Source organism: Eptesicus fuscus, chromosome 9, assembly GCF_027574615.1.
Source record: "Eptesicus fuscus isolate TK198812 chromosome 9, DD_ASM_mEF_20220401, whole genome shotgun sequence".
NCBI classification, from domain to species: Eukaryota; Metazoa; Chordata; class Mammalia; order Chiroptera; family Vespertilionidae; genus Eptesicus; species Eptesicus fuscus.
In genome coordinates this window covers 5108729-5127304 of record NC_072481.1, presented here as the reverse complement: position 1 = coordinate 5127304, position 18576 = coordinate 5108729, and the positions used below count along the sequence as shown (strand labels likewise).

Here is an 18576-nt window from a genome sequence, read left to right as displayed (position 1 = left end):
TCATTGGCTCCAGGAGGCCGGAAGTGCGTACGTCTGGCGGAAGTGCTCCCCCAGCGCGCGTCCGCCAGCCCAGGACTACCAGGTAGGCGGGGCCCCTGGCTCTTAACTCTGAGGACCGGGGGACTGAGGCGGAGAGGGGACCCCGAAATCCTGAAGAGGTTGTTCGGGTTCTGGTCGGGGAGGGCTGAAAAGTTTCGGGGTGTTAGGTTCCCGGCGACCTCTGGTGGCAACCGGGGCCTAGTCGAGCCCGGCCGCCGCAGGACCCGAGTGCGGGAGCTTCAAGTTCCCCCGTGGAGATAGGATTTGGGGCCGTGGCCGGGGCTGCTCCCTGACAGCGTCCTGAAGGTTGAGGTCCAAACGCAGCTCACTTCCGGCCGGGAAACGGGAAAAGGTTGTGCTCTCCGCCCTTCCTTTTCTGTGCCTTTCTGGATTTGACAGCTTCCCTCAAGGCGAGTCCGCGTGCGGGGTTTTCCTCAGTAACACCCTCACCAGGAAACATCTCAGAAAGGCTGCCCTCCTCCCCCACCCCCCAACGAGGCCCCCTTGATGTCTTCCTAGAGAGAGGGGTGTGTTTCAATTGCAGGCTGCTCCAGTGGAAGCTATCTGGCTGCTTTAGGCCAAGATTATGTTTAGTGAATAAAAACTACTTGTTAATGGTTTTTCTTTCCCCAGCCAGCTCCACCCCACGGTGGTTTGTTTGCACGTTGAGCTTCTTGTAGTTCTGATGAACAGTTTCACTTTCCTCAAGCTTATGACACTGGAACTTCAAGAGTTGGAGGTTTACGCAATTTGAGACCTGTCAGCACTGTGCAGAGGTCAGAGTAATAAGAGGCAGGTGAGCCCGGTGGGCGTGGCTCAGTGGTTGAACGAGAACCTTTGAACCAGGAGGTCACAGTTCCATTCCAGGTCAGGACACATGCCTGGGTTGCGGCTAGATCCCTAGTAAGGGGCATGCAGGAGGCAGCCAACCAACGATTCTCTCTCATCATTGATGTTTCTATCTCTCTCTCCCTCTCTCTTCCTCTCTAAAACAATAAAAAAGTTTTTGTTTTGTTTTTTTTTTAAAAAGAGACAAGTGAGTATGAATGAGTAGTTTCCTCTCCAGATTAGCTTTTGAGAACCATTTCTGCCGTTTTGGTAAAAGATGCACCACCTTAATTGAATACTAGATGGTGCCAGCGAGTTAATCTTTCTGGGATAAATCTCAATGTAGCGCCAGGTTAAGGCTTTTAAAGTTTCTCCATCTTCCCTGAAATTTATTTAGAATAGCTTTACCTCCCTAAAATATGTTGTGCCTTTATACACTTCATCCAGTTATTGAATATCGAGGCTAAGCGGAATCAGACTAATTTTCTGCTTTCAGAACTTTTACAGTTGGAGGAGGAAGACACAGAAAACATGCTATAATGAACTCATATAATTCAAGGAAGAAATAAGTGGTAAATAGAGAATAAGATGTGGAATGCAGCCCTGGCCAGTGTGACTATGTGGTTATAGCATAGGCTGCGTATGGAAGGGTCACAGTTTCGATTCTGGGTCAAGAGCACATACCTGGGTAGCCAGTTCGCTCCATGCCCTCCAGTGGGGGCACCTGTGGGAGGCAACCAGTTGATGTGTCTCTCTCATGTTGATGTCTCTCTCTCTCTCCCCCTCCCTCCCTTCCACTCTCTGAAAAGCAATGGGGAAAATCCCAGGTGAGGATTAACAACAACAAAAACCAACAACCAAAAAAAAAAAAAAAGTGGAATGCTGTAGCAGAAGCAATCTCTTTTCATTATTAATTTGCCAATTATTTATCCAGTACTTTCTGTGTGTCTAGTGTTGTGCTAGATGCTGGTTTATAAAGAGAAAGCAAAATCCCTACTCTCAAATAACTCACAACCTAGTGAGTGGGGGTAACCAAGGAAGGCATTATAATGGAGGAGGTGGAACTTGAGCTAGACCCTTAAGACTGAAAGACCTGGGTTTGTCAGGTAGAAAAAAATTCAGGCTCCCAAGAGAAGGATGAAAGTTCATAGCATAGCCCTAGCTGGTTTGGCTCAGTGGATAGAGTGTCAGCCTGCGAACTGAAGGGCACATGCCTGGATTGCAGGCTCAATCCCCAGTAGGGGGCGTATAGGAGGCAACCAATGATTCTCATTATTGATGTTTCTATCTCTCCCTCTTACTTCCTCTCTGAAGTCAATAAAAATATATTTTAAAAAATAAAAGAAAGTTCATAGCATGTTCTGAAATAGCAAGCAGTCCAGCGTGGTTAGACTATAGGAAATTAATCCTGAAAAGACACTTTTGGTTTTATCTCAGGTTTGCCTTGAATTTTACTGGAAAATACAACAGATTTAAAATAAAATTTAAATATGTATTTCCGGGAGAAGTTTTACATGAGGTATAGCTATCATAAATTACACTTCTGGCTGTACTCATTTACATGTTATTAATGATTGTAGATTATTTAAACTAATTTTAAGAGATAATGGCAGGCAGTAAGAGAAGATTTTCGCTGATTAAATTCTACTTTGAATATGATGTAAGGCATTCTCTTCATTGAAGTTCACATATCAAAATCGTCTGATAATGATTATGTGTAGGAAAATTTTAAATGTTTTAATATGTTACCCTAGGGTTTATGTTTCGATTAATGGTTTATATCTAATACTAGGCAATATGTGTTTCCTGAAAGGAATGTAAGTTTAAGTTTAATTTAATTAACAGAAAAACTTAAATGCTATAAATATTAGATACATACAATATCAACACCAAAATCAGTAGCTCTTCTCTACACTAGCAATAATCAGAAATTATAATAATGAAGACTTTAGTCCCAATATTAACAAAAAATACAAAATATCTAAGAATAGCCAATGTTCAAGGCCTTTGTGAAAAAAATACTTTCTTTTTAAAAATTATAAAAGAAAGTCTAAATAAAATACAGAGATATTGCTTGATAGGAAGATGCAAATTTCAAGGATATGAGTTTTCTCTACATTAGTGTCTAATTTAAATGTAAGCCCTGTCAAAATGTCAATTGAATTTATTTATTTATTGTTTATCCTCACCTGAGGATATTTTTCCCATTGATCTTTAGAGAGAGTGGAGGGGGAGAGACAGAGAGAGAGAAACATCAATGTGAGACACATTGATTGGTTGCCTCCCGCATGGGGATTGAGCCTGTAACTGAGATATATGCCTTTGACTGGAATCGAACCTGGGACCCTTCAGTCTGCAAGCTGACACTCCACCCATTCAGCCAAACCAGTTAGGGCTCAATTTAATTTTTAAGGAAACTTGACAGATTGATTTTAAATTCATTTAAATTTCTTCTGGAAATACATATCTAAAAGAGGAAATGCACACGAATAACCAAGAGTTATTGGGGGGAAGAAACCCACGATAATAAAACCCACTTCTTACCAGTTATCATTATAGATCAGCTCTAAAGCTATAAAAATTAAAATAGAAAGGCAATGCCTTAGGACCAGAATATTATCAATGAAACAAAAACTATTGAGCTACTATTGAGTACATTAAAGGTGGCATAAATTAATACTGACTAGTAAACAGTGTTTGGGCAATTGACTATCCATTTGAAAGAAAATAAAAGACCCCTAACTTCACAGCATTAACAAAAAATGTAGATGGCTTAAAGAGCTAAGTGTTATAAATACATATATAAAAGTTTTATAATAGAAAATATATATTTTTAAATCTTGAGATAGTTAGGGCCTGCTTTCATGGGGAACAGACTAAGAAGACTTAAGGAGAAGATATATTTGACCATTAAAAGTAATTATTATGATAAAAACATCATAAGTAGAATTTAAAGTCAAGAGACAAGAGATAATAATTGCAACATAATTGCAACACAGTTTTCATATCCATCTTATATAAATCAGTAAGGGAAATACAATCCAGTAGAAAAATGGGCACATTTTCAAAGAAGAAATTCATATCAAAAGTTGTTCATGTCCACATGATATTAGGTAAATACACATATGACCAGCAAGCTAATACCAGGAGTGTTCTTTTTTCAAAAAATATATATTTTTATTGATTTCAGAAAGGAAGAGAGAGGGAGAGAGAGAGAGAAACATCAAAGATGAGAGAATCATTGACCAGCTGCCTCCCACACACCCCTACTAGGGATCGAGCCTGCAACCTGGGCATGTGCCCTTGACGGGAATTGAACCTGGGACCCTTCAGTTCGCAGTCTGATGCTTCATCCACTGAGCCAAACCAGCTAGGGCCTAGGGATGTTCTAAGTCCTGGAACATACTAAGAATGAAAAAGAATATTTTAATGAATCTGTGTTCACACCTGATCTATTTCTTTATAAATCTGTAATTTCATCTATCAAATTTGTTTAAGGTAAGATAGACCCACTAGTGAAGACTTCTAATTAATTCATCAAGTCAGTTAGGAAGATTGCCAGGCCCTGGCCAGTGTGGCTCAGTTGGTTGGGCACCATCCCGTGCACCAAAGGGTTGCCAGTTCAATTCCCTGTCAGGGATCAGGGCACATGCTCTGGTTGCTGGCTCCATCCCTGGTAGGGAGCATGCAGGAGGCCACTGATAGATGTTTCTCCTTTGCATCGATGTTTCTGTCTCTCCCCCTCTCTTCCTCTTTCTCTAAAATAAAATAATTTTAAAAAAATATTTAAAATTAAAACACAGAAAAAAAGAAAGAAAACTGCCAGGCATTTTTTGGGGGATGAGTTTAAACTTTTATATATAAATTGAGATTTTCTTTGCACAACTATCTTTCCAACACCTATAACTCAGAAAGAGTATAGCCTATTTAAAATTTTTCTGGTATGTTGAATCATTTTAGATAACCAACTATATTCTGTATGTGGGTTTATTGTTCTATTTAGAGATTAAAATGGCTTCCAGAGGAAAGACAGAGACAAGCAAATTAAAGCAGAATTTAGAAGAACAGTTGGATAGACTAATGCAGCAATTACAAGATCTGGAGGAATGCAGGTAATAGAATAATTGTATGCTGTTAATGCTGTAAAAATGGCTTTTTTCTGCAGCACGATGACAAACTCCATGAGTTCAGGCCCTTGTGCGATTTTCACTTCTGTAGTGTTCTTCACAGTGCTTTGACTGGAGGAGAAATCCAGTCCAGATAGGCTTTGGGTCATAAAGGCTGGGATGTGAAAGTCTTCCATCTAATTACAAAGCAAGTGTGGACTTGGGCAAGATACTTAAGTTTCCATTTCCATATATGTGAAGTGGAAATAATAACACCTACCTTGTCTTCAGTATTTAAAATAACCCTAATAGGGTGCTAAAACAATAAAATAGCCCTGCTTGGTATCAAGCTGAGAAGGTTCTACTTGAACTTCTGGTGTATTTTTAGCCTTGACTACTTAAAAGACCAAGACTCTTCAGCCATGGTAAATATTACAAATGAAGGAGCCAACAAAATGCTTGGATGGAGTAGGTGCTCCATAAATAGTAACTGTTGTTATTTGTAGTAAATGTTTAATAAATGCTTTGTTTGACTGATGCATAAAAATAGCCTCTTACTCAAATGGCAAGTACTGCATTCCTGTTGTATTTCAAGGTGCACAAAATTTTACCTACCATTAATGATAATAACACCTAGTACCTATTACATGCCAAGCACTTTCCATATTTCATTTAATGTTCCTAGCAACCCTATAAGGAGGGCACTATTATTATCTTCAGTTTAGAGATACAGAAAGTGAGGCTTTGCTATGTTAACTATCTTGCCCAAGTTTATACCATTGATTTATAGACTGCTTAAAAGGAAGTTATTGCCCTAACTGGTTTGGCTCAGTGGATAGAGCGTCGGCCCGCGGACTGAAGGGTCCCAGGTTCGATTCCGGTCAGGGGTATGTACCTTGGTTGTGGACACATCCTCAGTGGGGGGTGTGCAGGAGGCAGCTGATTGATGTTTCTCTCTCATCAATGTTTCTAACTCTCTATCCCTCTCCCTTCCTCTCTGTAAAAAATCAATAAAATATATATATTTTTAAAAAAGTTATTATGTGGTTTAAGTGTGCCTCATTTTCTTTTTCTTTTTTTTAAGTGTGCCTCATTTTGATAAAAGAAAAATGTTTAGTTAACCACATTGCAGCAAAATGCCCAGATTTTTAATATCTGAATACACCTATCGTTAGTATTTTGATATTTCCTTTTAGCCTTTTTTCCCAAGATATTTTTTGTAAATATATGTATCTGAAGTCTTAGTGTACAAATACTAACATTGCTGTTTTCACTTGGAATCCTGTATTTTATATATTATATTCACTGTACTTCAGAGAGGAACTTGATGCAGATGAATATGAAGAAACCAAAAAGGAAACGCTGGAGCAACTAAGTGAATTTAATGATTCACTGAAGAAAATTATGTCTGGAAATATGACTTTGGTAGATGAACTAAGTGGAATGCAACTGGTAAGCATAATTACTTACCTAGATGACACAGGTCATTTCTTTCTTTCTTTCTTTCTTTCTTTCTTTCTTTCTTCTTTCTTTTTTTTTTTTTTTGGTATATTTAAGATAGAAAATTTATCCTGTTTTTAGGTTTAACTTCTAGGTGAGTGTCCACTTGTGGATAAAACAGCATATGGTTCCAGATCTTTATTTAGTTACTAGAGGCCCACTGCACAGATTCGTGCACCGGTGGGGTCCCTTGGCCTGGCCTGTGGGGATAGGGCCAAAACCGGCAGTCTGACATCCCCCAAGCGGTCTCAGATTGCGAGAGGGCACAGGCCAGGCCAAGGGACCCCACCAGTGCATGATCAGGGCTGGGGAGAGACGCAGGAGATTGGCCAGCCTGGGAGGGACCGCAGGAGGGCTCCAGGGTGTGTTCGGTCCATCTCCCTCAGTGCTAATCAGCCGGACTCCAGCAGCAAGCTAACCTACCAGTTGGAGCGTTTGCCCCCTGGAGCGGTTGAGCGACCTTAGCATATCATTAGCATATTACACTTTGGTTGAATGGACGACTGGACACTTAGCATACTAGTATTAGGCTTTTATTATATAGGATATACTTGACTCCAGTGACATGCACAGAAATAGCAAATGGAAACTAAAATTGTAACAGTATTTGATAATTGAAGACCCATCAATCAATTGCAACATCTGATTCATTGGAATATTTTGGTTAGTTTTCACCTTGTATTTCTAGGCTATCCAAGCAGCTATCAGCCAGGCCTTTAAAACCCCAGAGGTCATCAGATTGTTTGCAAAGAAACAACCAGGTCAGCTTCGGACAAGGTTAGCAGAGGTAAAGTTTCTTTAAATTGATCCCATTGCTATGTGTATTATTTTTCTTAGCCCAACAATTTGCTCATGTTATTCTGAAGTTTAAAAATTGGTCAGTTGAGAATGTACAACACCAAGAGTGAACCCTAATGTAAACTGTTTCAGTGTAGGTTTATCAATTGAAACTGATGTCCCACTCTGGTGGGAGATGTTTGTAATGGAGAGGCTATGCATGAGTGGGGGCAAGAGGTATATGGGAAATCTCAGTTCCTTTCACTCAATTTACTGTGAACCTAAAGCTGCTCTAAAAAAAAGTCCATTTTTTAAAAATTGGTCAAAATTAGTCCTTTGAGCAGTTATTGTTGATTTTGAATATAGGAGGTTAAACAGCAAGTGGCAGTTTAAATTGCTACTGACCACTTCTACTTGAACTCTGCCGGTGAGGTTTTACTACTTACTTCTGGAGCTCTGAGTTGAAATCCCATCTAGAATTCATTAGCATTGCTTTGTGTGTGTGTGGCCTTTCTCACCTAAGAATTTCCAATGTCTTTATAAACCTGATGCTTGAAGAAGTCTGTTTATAAACTTGAATGGAATTAAGGCATTAATGGTTATTCGCAAGCACTGCTAATTCAGCAGGATGGTGGTTAAGAGTATGGACTTAGGTCAGACTGGCCTGGATTTGTATTCCTGCTCCATATAGAGATATGTGACCTTGGAGAAGTTATTTTGTTCAAACTCTTGTGCCTCAATTTCCCCACCTGTAAAAAAAGGTGATAATAATAGTTTCTCCCTCTTATGGTTGTTACGAGGATTAAATGAAATAATATACGTAGAGCACGTATTATGTGTAATATGTAATATATATAAAGCACACAGAATAGTACCAATGTATAGTATATACTATCACTGTTTCTGGTGGTAAAGGCAATATTTAACCCAAGTTCCAGGAGACCTGATACCAATGACCTCATTCAGTTTAATGAGTTCTTAGAGGATGGATCCTCTCTAAAGGAAGCGATTGCCTTAATAATTCTTAATCCCTAAACTCTACTACTAAACAGTTTGTAACTAAGACTGGTTATGATTAGCATTAAGATTTATTAGAACTGTGTAATAGCATTTTTATCATGTTTGTCTTGAATTGTTTCTATAATTCCTTATAATATTAATCAGCTAGAGCAGTGGTTCTCAACCTTTCTAATGCCGTGACCCTTTAATACAGTTCCTCATGTTGTGGTGACCCCCAACCATAAAATTATTTTCGTTGCTACTTCATAACTGTAATTTTGCTACTGTTAATGAATCGTAATGTAAATATCTGTGTTTTCTGATGGTCTTAGGCGACCCTGCTAGCAGTCGCAACCCACAGGTTGAGAACCGCCGCTGTAGAACCTAAGACCATCGGAAAACACAGATATTTACATTACGATTCATTAACAGTAGCAAAATTACAGTTATGAAGTAGCAACGAAAATAATTTTATGGTTGGGGGTCACCACAACATGAGGAACTGTATTAAAGGGTCGCGGCATTAGAAAGGTTGAGAACCACTCAGCTAGAGGATATTTTTTAAAGAAGTAGACCTGAAAAGCTGTATTTTATGCATAGAATGTTTTTAACTTAGATACCGTATGCTTTGTGTTCATCCATTGTAGATGGATAGAGATCTCATGGTTGGAAAGCTGGAAAGAGACTTGTACACTCAACAGAAAGTGGAGATACTAACAGCTCTCAGGAAACTTGGAGAGAAGGTACCTGTGTTTAATTTAATACAAGATAGCATTAGCCATAAAGAAAAAGTGTAGAGTATTTGGTACAGAACTTCTTGATCTGTGATCTAGTTTATGGTCCTGAGGCATTCTTAGCAGTGGTTCCTAGAACTGCTTGTTAACGGTTTGAACCCACTCCACTGGACTTGTTTTGTTTTGTTTAGCTGACTGCAGATGATGAGGCCTTCTTATCAGCAAATGCAGGTGCTATTCTCAGCCAGTTCGAGAAAGTGTCTACAGACCTTGGTGAGTATCTCGTATTTCTGAAAGTTGGACATGGATTACTGTCCGATGGACAGATAGTGTAGGTGAGATAACATGATGGCCTTCTCAGATTGAGTTTAGAGGTAAAACCAGAATTGTGTTCTTTATAAATCCCTTTTATTGAATGTATTTCCCAATACTTTATAATTAAGTAATTAAATTAATATAGCCTAATGCTTTAAGAATATTTGTCATCTAAATGTAAATATAAAAGTAAACTAAATTTTTACCATTTGTAACCAATAAGAGACCCTTGGAGCTGATTGTTTGTGTGGAGGGGAAGGAAATTGGGATGGCAAGGGGAAAGCTTAGGGGAATGCACTGATAATGGAAGCGAATTTTATTTCTGTTTCAATATGTATGTGATAAGTTTTTGCCTCTTTACCTGGAACTATAAATGCATTTGAAATGACCTTTTCATTTTCATTTATGTGTCTCTCTCTTAGGCTCTGGAGACAAAGTTCTTGCTTTGGCAAGTTTTGAGGTTGAAAAAACAAAAAAATGACGTGGTGTGGAAGCTTGGGACAGTGATCACATTCTTGTTGTAAATGGCATTTTTCTTCTGGGGATTTTGAGTCATTGCAAAGAAATCAAGAGATTCTTCAAGTGCATTCATAACCTAAGAAAAGGTGACAGAAACATACCTGTGGCTTCTGTTTATGCCCTTCACCATTGTGCTTTCTGTAGGGCAATCTGCTTGAGTGATCCTGGACTTGGTGGGATGGAGGGGTCACTAGACCTATTCATTATGATTTGTCTGTTTAAAGAGAATATAGAAAATAGTTTGTTTTTTTAAGGCTCTTTGTTTTTAGGTGCTGATAGTAAATGAAAAGATATGAACTCGAGATTCTTTTCTGCTCAGAATTTATCCCCACTTGTGTTGGAATGAATAGTGTAGCAACAACATTAATAGACCTCATAAGTGTTCATAGAATTTTAGAGTCCTAAGTGATCTTAGAAGTCATTTTCATTTAATAAACAAGGAAACCGAGGCTCAGAAAGCAAGTGACTTGCTTAAAGTCACATCAGAGAGTTGGGGATAAAACTCGGGGGTCCAAACTCCCCATTTTGTGTCCATTGAATTTTATTTTTTTCAACCTATGCTGTTCTTTGAAAGTAATTAACATGTATTTGTACAAGTCCATGTTTATAAAAATTCGATGTCCTAACAAAAAGTTGTCACTAAGGGACCATTCCCCAGCCTGTAAGCTCTCCTGATGAATAGGGTCTATTGTTTCTCTGAGTTTTGAGCTTGGAACAATGGCAGCCCTGTTGAGAGTCTCCTGGAGTAACTTAACCTCCTGTGCTGTTTCACCAGGAGAGTAATTGGAAGTGGCAGCCAGAGGCCCTCCCTGTGTGTGACCTCTTTGCTGAAACCCGTTGGGTGGTGACTGCAAATTACTGTTTACTAGTCAGTTTTTGGAGAAACACAAAGTAAGTTCTGAGGAAAAGCAGGTTTCTCTCCTGAGTGTTTACATCTCTGTATATAGATTTCCCCACTTGCATGTATGTTGTTTCCTAGGCTCTGGCTATTTTATAGTCTTTCATATGTTTCTCAATACTCTTTTTCTTTGCACTTTATACAAATTAAAAAATCTTTAAAGCTCATATAAACTGTAAACTCAACTAGGTGCTCTGTCAACTAGACAAAATAGGGGAACTCAGATACATGAATGCCTTATTTGGAGCTTTTAATGGGTAATTTTTCATATATTGGTTTATGATGGCCAAAAGCTCATTGAAATTGTGACAAACCAAGAAAAAGCAAATTACCTGCTCTTCATCTAGGGCTTTATGGCCAATCATCATTACTTCATTATTCTGTATTTTTGTTTTAACCGAGGTGAAATTCACATAACATAAAATTCATTCACCATTTTAAAGTGCACAGTTCAGTGGCAGTTAGTCCATTCACAGTATTATACAATCACCACCACCATTCAGTTCCAAAACATTTTCATTAGACACTCCCCGTCCCCTCCTAGCCCTGCAGCCACCACTAATTTACTTTTTATCTCTCTGGATTTACCTAAGCTGGATATTTCGTATACATACATTCGTACAGCATGTGACCTTTTGTGTCTGGCTTCTTTCAGTTAGTGTAATATTTTCAAGAGTAATCCACATCAGTATGTCATTCCTTTTAACAGGGAAAGCATTCCCTTGCATGGGTGCCATATTATGTTTTTCCATTTATCTCTTGATGAACATTTCCCCCCAACTTATTGGCTATTATGCTATTAACATTTGTGTGTAAGTGCTTGTGTCAGTACCTGTTTTCAGTTCTTTTGGATATAGTACCTAGGAATGGCATTGCTGTGTTATTGTTTTAAGCCTTAGCAAGCTTTCCCCTTCCCCTCCAGTAGTAGGATGAGGAAAATTAGCAATATTTTGTATTTAAAAGGGGCTTAGATGAATCCGGGGTCCTTAATTTTGGTTTCCCTTAAACTTTCTATATGACCAACATCAGTGAAATATTTTGTCATTAACCACAGTAATATATTCATTTTGTAAGTAATAACTAGTACTCAATTTAAAATTAATCTTCCTTTAAAAGAGGTCAAGTTTGTAGTGCCTAGCAAGACACTGCCAATCATGGCCATGTGATCTTTGATAGGTTACTTCAGCTTTTTGAGCCTCTTTTTCCTCTTCTGTTCAGTGGGGATAATAGGACCTACCACACAGGATTACTGTGCGTTCCCCTCTCTTCCTTAGTACAGAAAGAAATTTTGCATTGGGGTTAATCCACCACTTAACAGTTCTTTCAAGGGCATATGATATATTTTGTTTCACAAATTTGATATTTAATTCAGAATAATAATTTGAAAAATAAATAATTTGAGAATTCTGTACAGCTGTAGTTATTAAATGACTTGCAAACTATGTTTCCTGTTCATATTTTGCTATATTTAATCTTCTAGTGTTTTAGACCTCTTGGGAGGTCTCAAACTGCAATAACTAAAGCTGAGGCAGCTAACTTTTTTACATCCTTGGGTCAAGCTAATATTTTCATGAACAGAATTCTTGTTTTTTTCAAAGAACTGGAGGAAGCAAAGTAAATTCCAATGAGCAAGTGTCCAACTGGGCTGTTTAATGAAATCTAGTAATTTAAAACAATTCCTATGTTTCAGTGTTTTGTGTTATCCTGTGAGTGGTAAGATAAGTATTCTAGGTGGGTGGTAGAGGCAGAAACGAAGAAATAGAATGAGTTGTTCTCAGGAAGGAGTTGGAGTTGGGACAGATGGATTGTTAACTTTGATTGTTAAGTCTTTTATTGAAGACACTCAGCCAAAGAATAGTCATCTTAGGCAAAAGAAAAGACTGCAAATACACCATTGCTGTGGTATCTTATTACAGTGAATGATGGAGTGTTTGAAATTATTACAGAAAAAAATAAACCCAGACCATTTTGCCTAGAGCTTTTCAACCACTTTCCTGTCTGTCTTTTTTTTTTTTTTCTTCTTATTCTATTCATTATTAGGACCAAAGAATTCTCTTCTTAGCCTCTGAAAATGTTTTCCAGCATTAATATGTAAATTAAAACTGCCAGCATTCCCACAGACCCCTGAACAAGTTGTAATTGCTCCCAGTCTGTCTGGCCTGGAGTTAAAAGGTTTAGAAACTGGGTTAACTAGCATTTAATATTTTCATTAAGTCACAAAAACACAGGTTAAAAATATGGCTGTCTAGATATTCCCCTAGAATATGGCCTTTTGACCTCCTAACTGACTTTCTTTTTGAAACCCTCTCTCCCTGCTCACACTGATAGCAAAGTGGAAAGACTATAATGCTGAAAGGCCTCAGACACAAGGGGTCAGCAGTGTTCCCAAGAGTCCACAATTGGGAGTCCATGCTGTTGCAAGCAAAGGATTAGGCAAGTTGAGAGGTTTGAGGCTGCCAGTTAGAAGCTTTCTAACGCTTGTTCTCCTCTGAGATGATCACATTTCTTACAGCCTCAGACAGTGGACTACAGTTAAAAATAACTAAACTAGTAAAAAATTATTTTCTGTAAAGGTGGTCAAGGAGAACCACCAATTTTCTTTTGAGTTAGAAAAGAGGGAGATAATGCTAGTACGGTTCTTTGTAAGGTTATGCATCAGCCACAGATCTCTGCACCTGACTTCTGGCAACTGCAACTATGACCATGAATTTTTAGGCCTTTCCACAAGAACTTGTGATTTTTAAAAAATACATTTTTATTGATTTCAGAGAGGAAGGGAGAGGGAGAGAGAGATAGAAATATCAATGATGAGAGAGAATCATTGATTGGCTGCCTCCTGCACGCCCCCTACTGGGGACCAAGCCCGCAACTCAGGCATGTGCCCTTGACGGGAATTGAACCAGGGACCCTTCAGTCCAAAGGCCAATGCTCTATCCATTGAGCTAAACCCGCCAGGGCTGATTTTTATTTTATAATCATAATTTCAACACATGGGGTAAGAGTCTAAGTTATCTTAATTGTGTCTGTTTATACTAAAATGTCTTAGCAGGAGGGGTACTTTGCTTTTTGTTACTGTTCAATCATATTACACAGAGGTATTCTTCCCTATAAGAGGAGATTAATGCTTTTTGGCTTGTGTTCCTTAGGCCTGATGTTACTCCTCCAATACTCCTAAACCAAGCCAAGCTGAAAACTGAAACAGTTATCCCCAATGATAATCAAAGAGATAGGTAATTTAGGCAAAAGCAGATATTGGGCCTGGATTAGATGATAACGATTGCCTTAACCCTGATTTGATTATGACCTTAGAAAATGCGGTGCTTTTACTACTTCTTTAGAAGAAAAGATAACCTGCCCGGCTGAGAGTTCAGTTGGTTGGAGCATTGTCCTGATGTGCCATGTTTGTGATCCCCAGTAAGGGCACAGATTTTTAAAAAGAAAAAACAGATAACTTTGTTAGCATCTCACATTTGACATACATCCAGTTCATTCCAGGTCTTGGAAAATTGTACCTTAGATTTGGTTTATAAAGCTCTGAGCATATACTCATTTATTTAAATATTTTGTTTCATGTTTACTCATGAAAGGAACATTTGTACATTTGGAGCAAACAGGTGAACTCTCAGCCCCTTAGCCTCAGCCTTGTGGCATTTCTTTTCATCCTGCCAGAAGTATGGTGATTCATTCCTCTGCAGGAAAATAGCATGAGCAAGATCCCACATAAAGGAGTGTAGACAGATATGCCTAAATCCACTTTGCATTCTTAGAAAGGAAAGCGAGGGCTCTGTCTTTTGGCTTGTGAACTTGGAGGAGAAAATGAGAGATGTGAGCATGTGCTCACTCATGTGCATGCCTCTTCTGGAGTCTGACTTTTGCAGTCGCTCCCACAAGGCACTTATGACCTCCCACAGTGCTGCTCTTGCCAGAGTGGGAGGTTGATTGTGCCAGGTTAATTTTGTTCCAATCAAAGCACCAGACAAGGGTGTGCACTAGGCCCTTTTGGTTTGAAAAACTCAAAATGTGCTTTCCCCTAGTGGGGATTATATCTTGCAATTTATGAGAAGAAATCATGTTTTGGAAAAATCTTAATGACAGTATGGGAGCAGGAAAAGTTTCTATCTGCTACCTCTTCTGGTTATGTCATTTATTCTTCCCTCAAACATTTACCAAGGGCTGATATATGCAGACACAATACTTGGCTCTTTTTGTCAAATTTTCTAAAATGGATATTGGGTGGAATCCTTTTTTTAAAAAATGAGACTCTTAAGTGTTTATATAGATAACAGCTATCCAGCTGCATTGCCAAGAGGTTTATTTTACAATGATAAAATTGTGTTTTACATAGACCTCACAATAAACAAAGTTGTTACTCTTGCGTGGTTAGCTGGGTTCTTAGAAACATTATTTCAGCTATGTATCTATACAGAATAGTATGCTTGGGAATAATCCTGATCTATACAGTTTGATCTAAGTGATCTCTTTCAACTATGATTTTTATCTCATCTTTTAATCAACTTTATAAACTGCATGTCTCATTAAAATATTTATGTAATTAAGTTGTTTTGGAGAATATTAAATGGAGGAAAAGTTGGAATACTACTGTAGGGGAGGGAAAATATCTTCCCTCTACCCTTTTATGTTCTTGGCTGAGATTCCTGTAACAAAAGACAGATTAACAAGAGAAAATCATACAAATCTATTTAACATAAGTTTTATGTGACATGGAAGTCTTCATAAAGAAATGAAGACCCAAGAAACAAACCTGAGTGTTTTTATGCTAGCTTTTTAAAAAAAATTTTAATCCTCACCCAAAGATATGTTTATTGATTTTTTTAGAGAGAAGGAGGGGGAGGGAGAGAGAGAGAAGCATCCATGTGAGAAACATTGATTGGTTACTTCCCATACGCACCCTAATCTGGGATCAAACCTGCAACCTAGACATGTGCCTTTACCAGAAATTGAATCTACAACCTTGAATCTACACTCCAACCAACTGAGCCACCCAGCCAGGGCTATGTTAGCTTTGATGACGAATGGAAAGTCATGGAAAGATGTGATAGGGCAAAGGCCAGCTAAATGTAGTAAACAGAGGAAAACTTAGCAACATCTATTTGTACAGATTCCCCTCTGTGTCCCTTCTCTTCGGGAGGTAAGGTTCTCCTTTCCTCCAGGTATTGGGAAGGCACCGCTCATGAAGGCTTTATGACCTGTTTCAGGGGAAGGTCGAAAGTCCTTCCTGCCCCTGTCACTTCTCAAATCCCTTCATCTTAAAATGCCAAGATGCCAGATTTTGGGGTAGCATGTCCTGAACCTCATCATTCCATTTCTAGTACTAATTCTGCCATTCTTATACTTAATTTTTACTCCACTTTCTCAAGTCATCTTCCAACTATTCACGTAGACATTTTTGTGAGGAATGGTGATTAACTATATAAATTACTTTGAAACTACAATATAAGGAACTGTATAAAAGCTAAATAGTACCACTTGTATTTAAAATCTTAAACATTTTAAGATTAATAAATAAAATGGAGGCATTGTGTTTGGTTTGGCTAAAGGAAGCATGTGTTCATATTCTAGATATTTGAAGTAATGGGAAATAAAGATCATAATATGAAATTAATGTGGTGGAAAGGCCAACAATTCCATTACTCCTGTTTTTTCCTTTCTTGGAGGTGAAATAAATTACTTTTTCTGTTATATTTTCTCTGAATGTAAATTGTGCTAAAGAGATCTTATAATAACCCAAGACATCCTAATGAAAGAATGTTTGTGGGCATCTGTGTGTTGTCATGAACAGCAGAAGTGGAAGGCAGATTGAAACTGGTCCCTCTAGCTTTTGCAGACACTGTAGCCCCTTTGGCGTGCTGCTTCAGTCTCCTACTCTAAAAAGAAATTAAGTGGAAATTGCCTGCTCAGAGTTTTAAAAAATCACCAGTGTCACCTGTGTGCTTTCTTAAGGACTCACTCCCCTTTTCTGTGAACTGTCTTCTGTTCTTTCCTAAGAGAGCTTTTCTACTTATTGGTGAAATGAGTGTCCCTTTCTTTTCTGTCTGTATTTAGCCACCAATTAGTAAGATGAGCAGAAATGCCGCATGCTGAGCGCTGTGCTAGGGGCGCGGAAGAGGCTGACACTACATGCTGCAAGCTATAAAAGTGCCTTTTTATCTTCCAGGAGAGGTCCTCCATAGGTTGCTCTACCCCCTGGAGCCTGGAGCTATTTCAGTCTAACTGCTCATTAAAGTCCATCTGAGATATTGCTGAAGCCTTTGGATTCTTTAAGTGAATTGCCTCCACTTGAATTCAGCTAAAAATAGTTCACTTTTACTCCCCACAAGGCTTCTCCTGAGTTACATGAACTCTCCCCTCAGCCTCCCACCCCGCCCAAAGTATTGATGTCCGCAGCAAGGCTAGCTTCTTATTAAAGACCCAGGACTATTGCTGTGAATGCATGCCTAACTGCAAGAAGGGAAGGAAAGGAAGGACCCAGTGAAAGCTGAGCCCAGGAATGTGAGATAAATCAGGACTGCCCCGCTGGTGTGGCCCTGGTTGAGTGTCAGCCCATGAACCAAGAGGTCACTGGTTCAATTCCTGGTCAGGGAACATGTCTGGGTTGCAGGCTTAATCCCCAGTAGGGGGGTGTGTAGGAAGCAGCTGATTAATGATTCTCATCGATGTTTCTATCTCTCTATCCCTCTCCCTTCTCTCTCTAAAATCAATAAAAATATGTTTTAAAAAGAAATCAGGACTTTGGTAAATAAACACACACACAAAACCACAGATTTTTCTTTCCCCTCAAGTAATACATTATTTTTTAAAAAGAAAACCCAAATTATATCTAAAAATTGATGAGAGTATAGAGTAATGTGCCATACCCATCCAAATAAATTACCTACTATGCCTTTCCATTTGGAAAACATTGTAGACTTAGTAGGTAGCCTTGGAGCCAGGGGCAGAAGAGCGAGCATTTCTGTGCAAGCTGGAGCCAGCCCTGACAGGAGGAAACTCATCTCATGTTTACTTAGAAATAAGTGCAAAAAGGGATCGATTTATTTCTTAAAACTTGTAAAACCATTCATCATTACTGCATGTGCTTCTGATCACCTACAAATCATATATGTACTGCATCCACAGACCCAATGAAAAAAATTGGGGTCAAAGACCCTAAACTGTTCTGTAAATGATCAAAGTAATTCTAGACTGGTAATAGTACACCAGTTTTCCATCACATCTGTCAAGGGTTTTGGGGAAAGTAGAGCTCTTGTTTGGGAGCTAAAGCAAGGTGGCTTAGGATGAGGAAAGCAAGACTACCATTTATGTAGTTCCCATCAGAATGGAAAATGCCTTGATCATAACTGCTTTGATATGTTAGAGTGTTACTCTACAAATATTCACACCTCCATCCCTTGGGGTGGAATGTACTTCCTCATCCCACTGTTTAGGGCCTGGCCATGAAACAGTTTGGTCAAGGGAATGTTTGTGGATGTGACTCCTGGAGAGGTCTTCAATGTGCGTCCACAGTTTGGCTTGGGACTCTTTCTCTTCTGCCATTCATCAAAAGAGGAATATGACCCAGGTAGCATCTAGTTCAAAGAGAATGAGGGGACATGTGGAGCAGACAATCCCAATCTTCAGCTAAACCCTGCTGATCCCAACCCAGCCCAGCAGAGTCATAGTCAACCCGTAGCCTGAAGTGGCCCACACTAGGCAATTCACAGATACCTGAGCAAAAAAACAAATGCTTGTTTAAGCCACTGAGTTTTGAGGAGGTTTGTTATGCAGCAATAACTGACTGATACACCATTCTTGTTCCTTTTTAGTCCATTCTCCATGCTAAAGCCATAGTCATCCTAGCCTATCT

General features: G+C 38.9%; 1 protein-coding gene across 1 annotated transcript; it reads left to right on the top strand.

The window, feature by feature from the left end:
- The first annotated feature begins 49 nt into the window (after positions 1–49).
- Positions 50–12706, top strand: LZIC (leucine zipper and CTNNBIP1 domain containing). Its single transcript, XM_028161005.2, is given in 8 exon segments — positions 50–82; positions 4871–4979; positions 6290–6425; positions 7162–7260; positions 8897–8992; positions 9175–9256; positions 9721–9759; positions 9762–12706. Coding segments are annotated over 7 exon segments (597 nt in total). The 5' UTR covers positions 50–82; positions 4871–4878; the 3' UTR covers positions 9806–12706.
- Positions 12707–18576: the final 5870 nt, after the last annotated feature.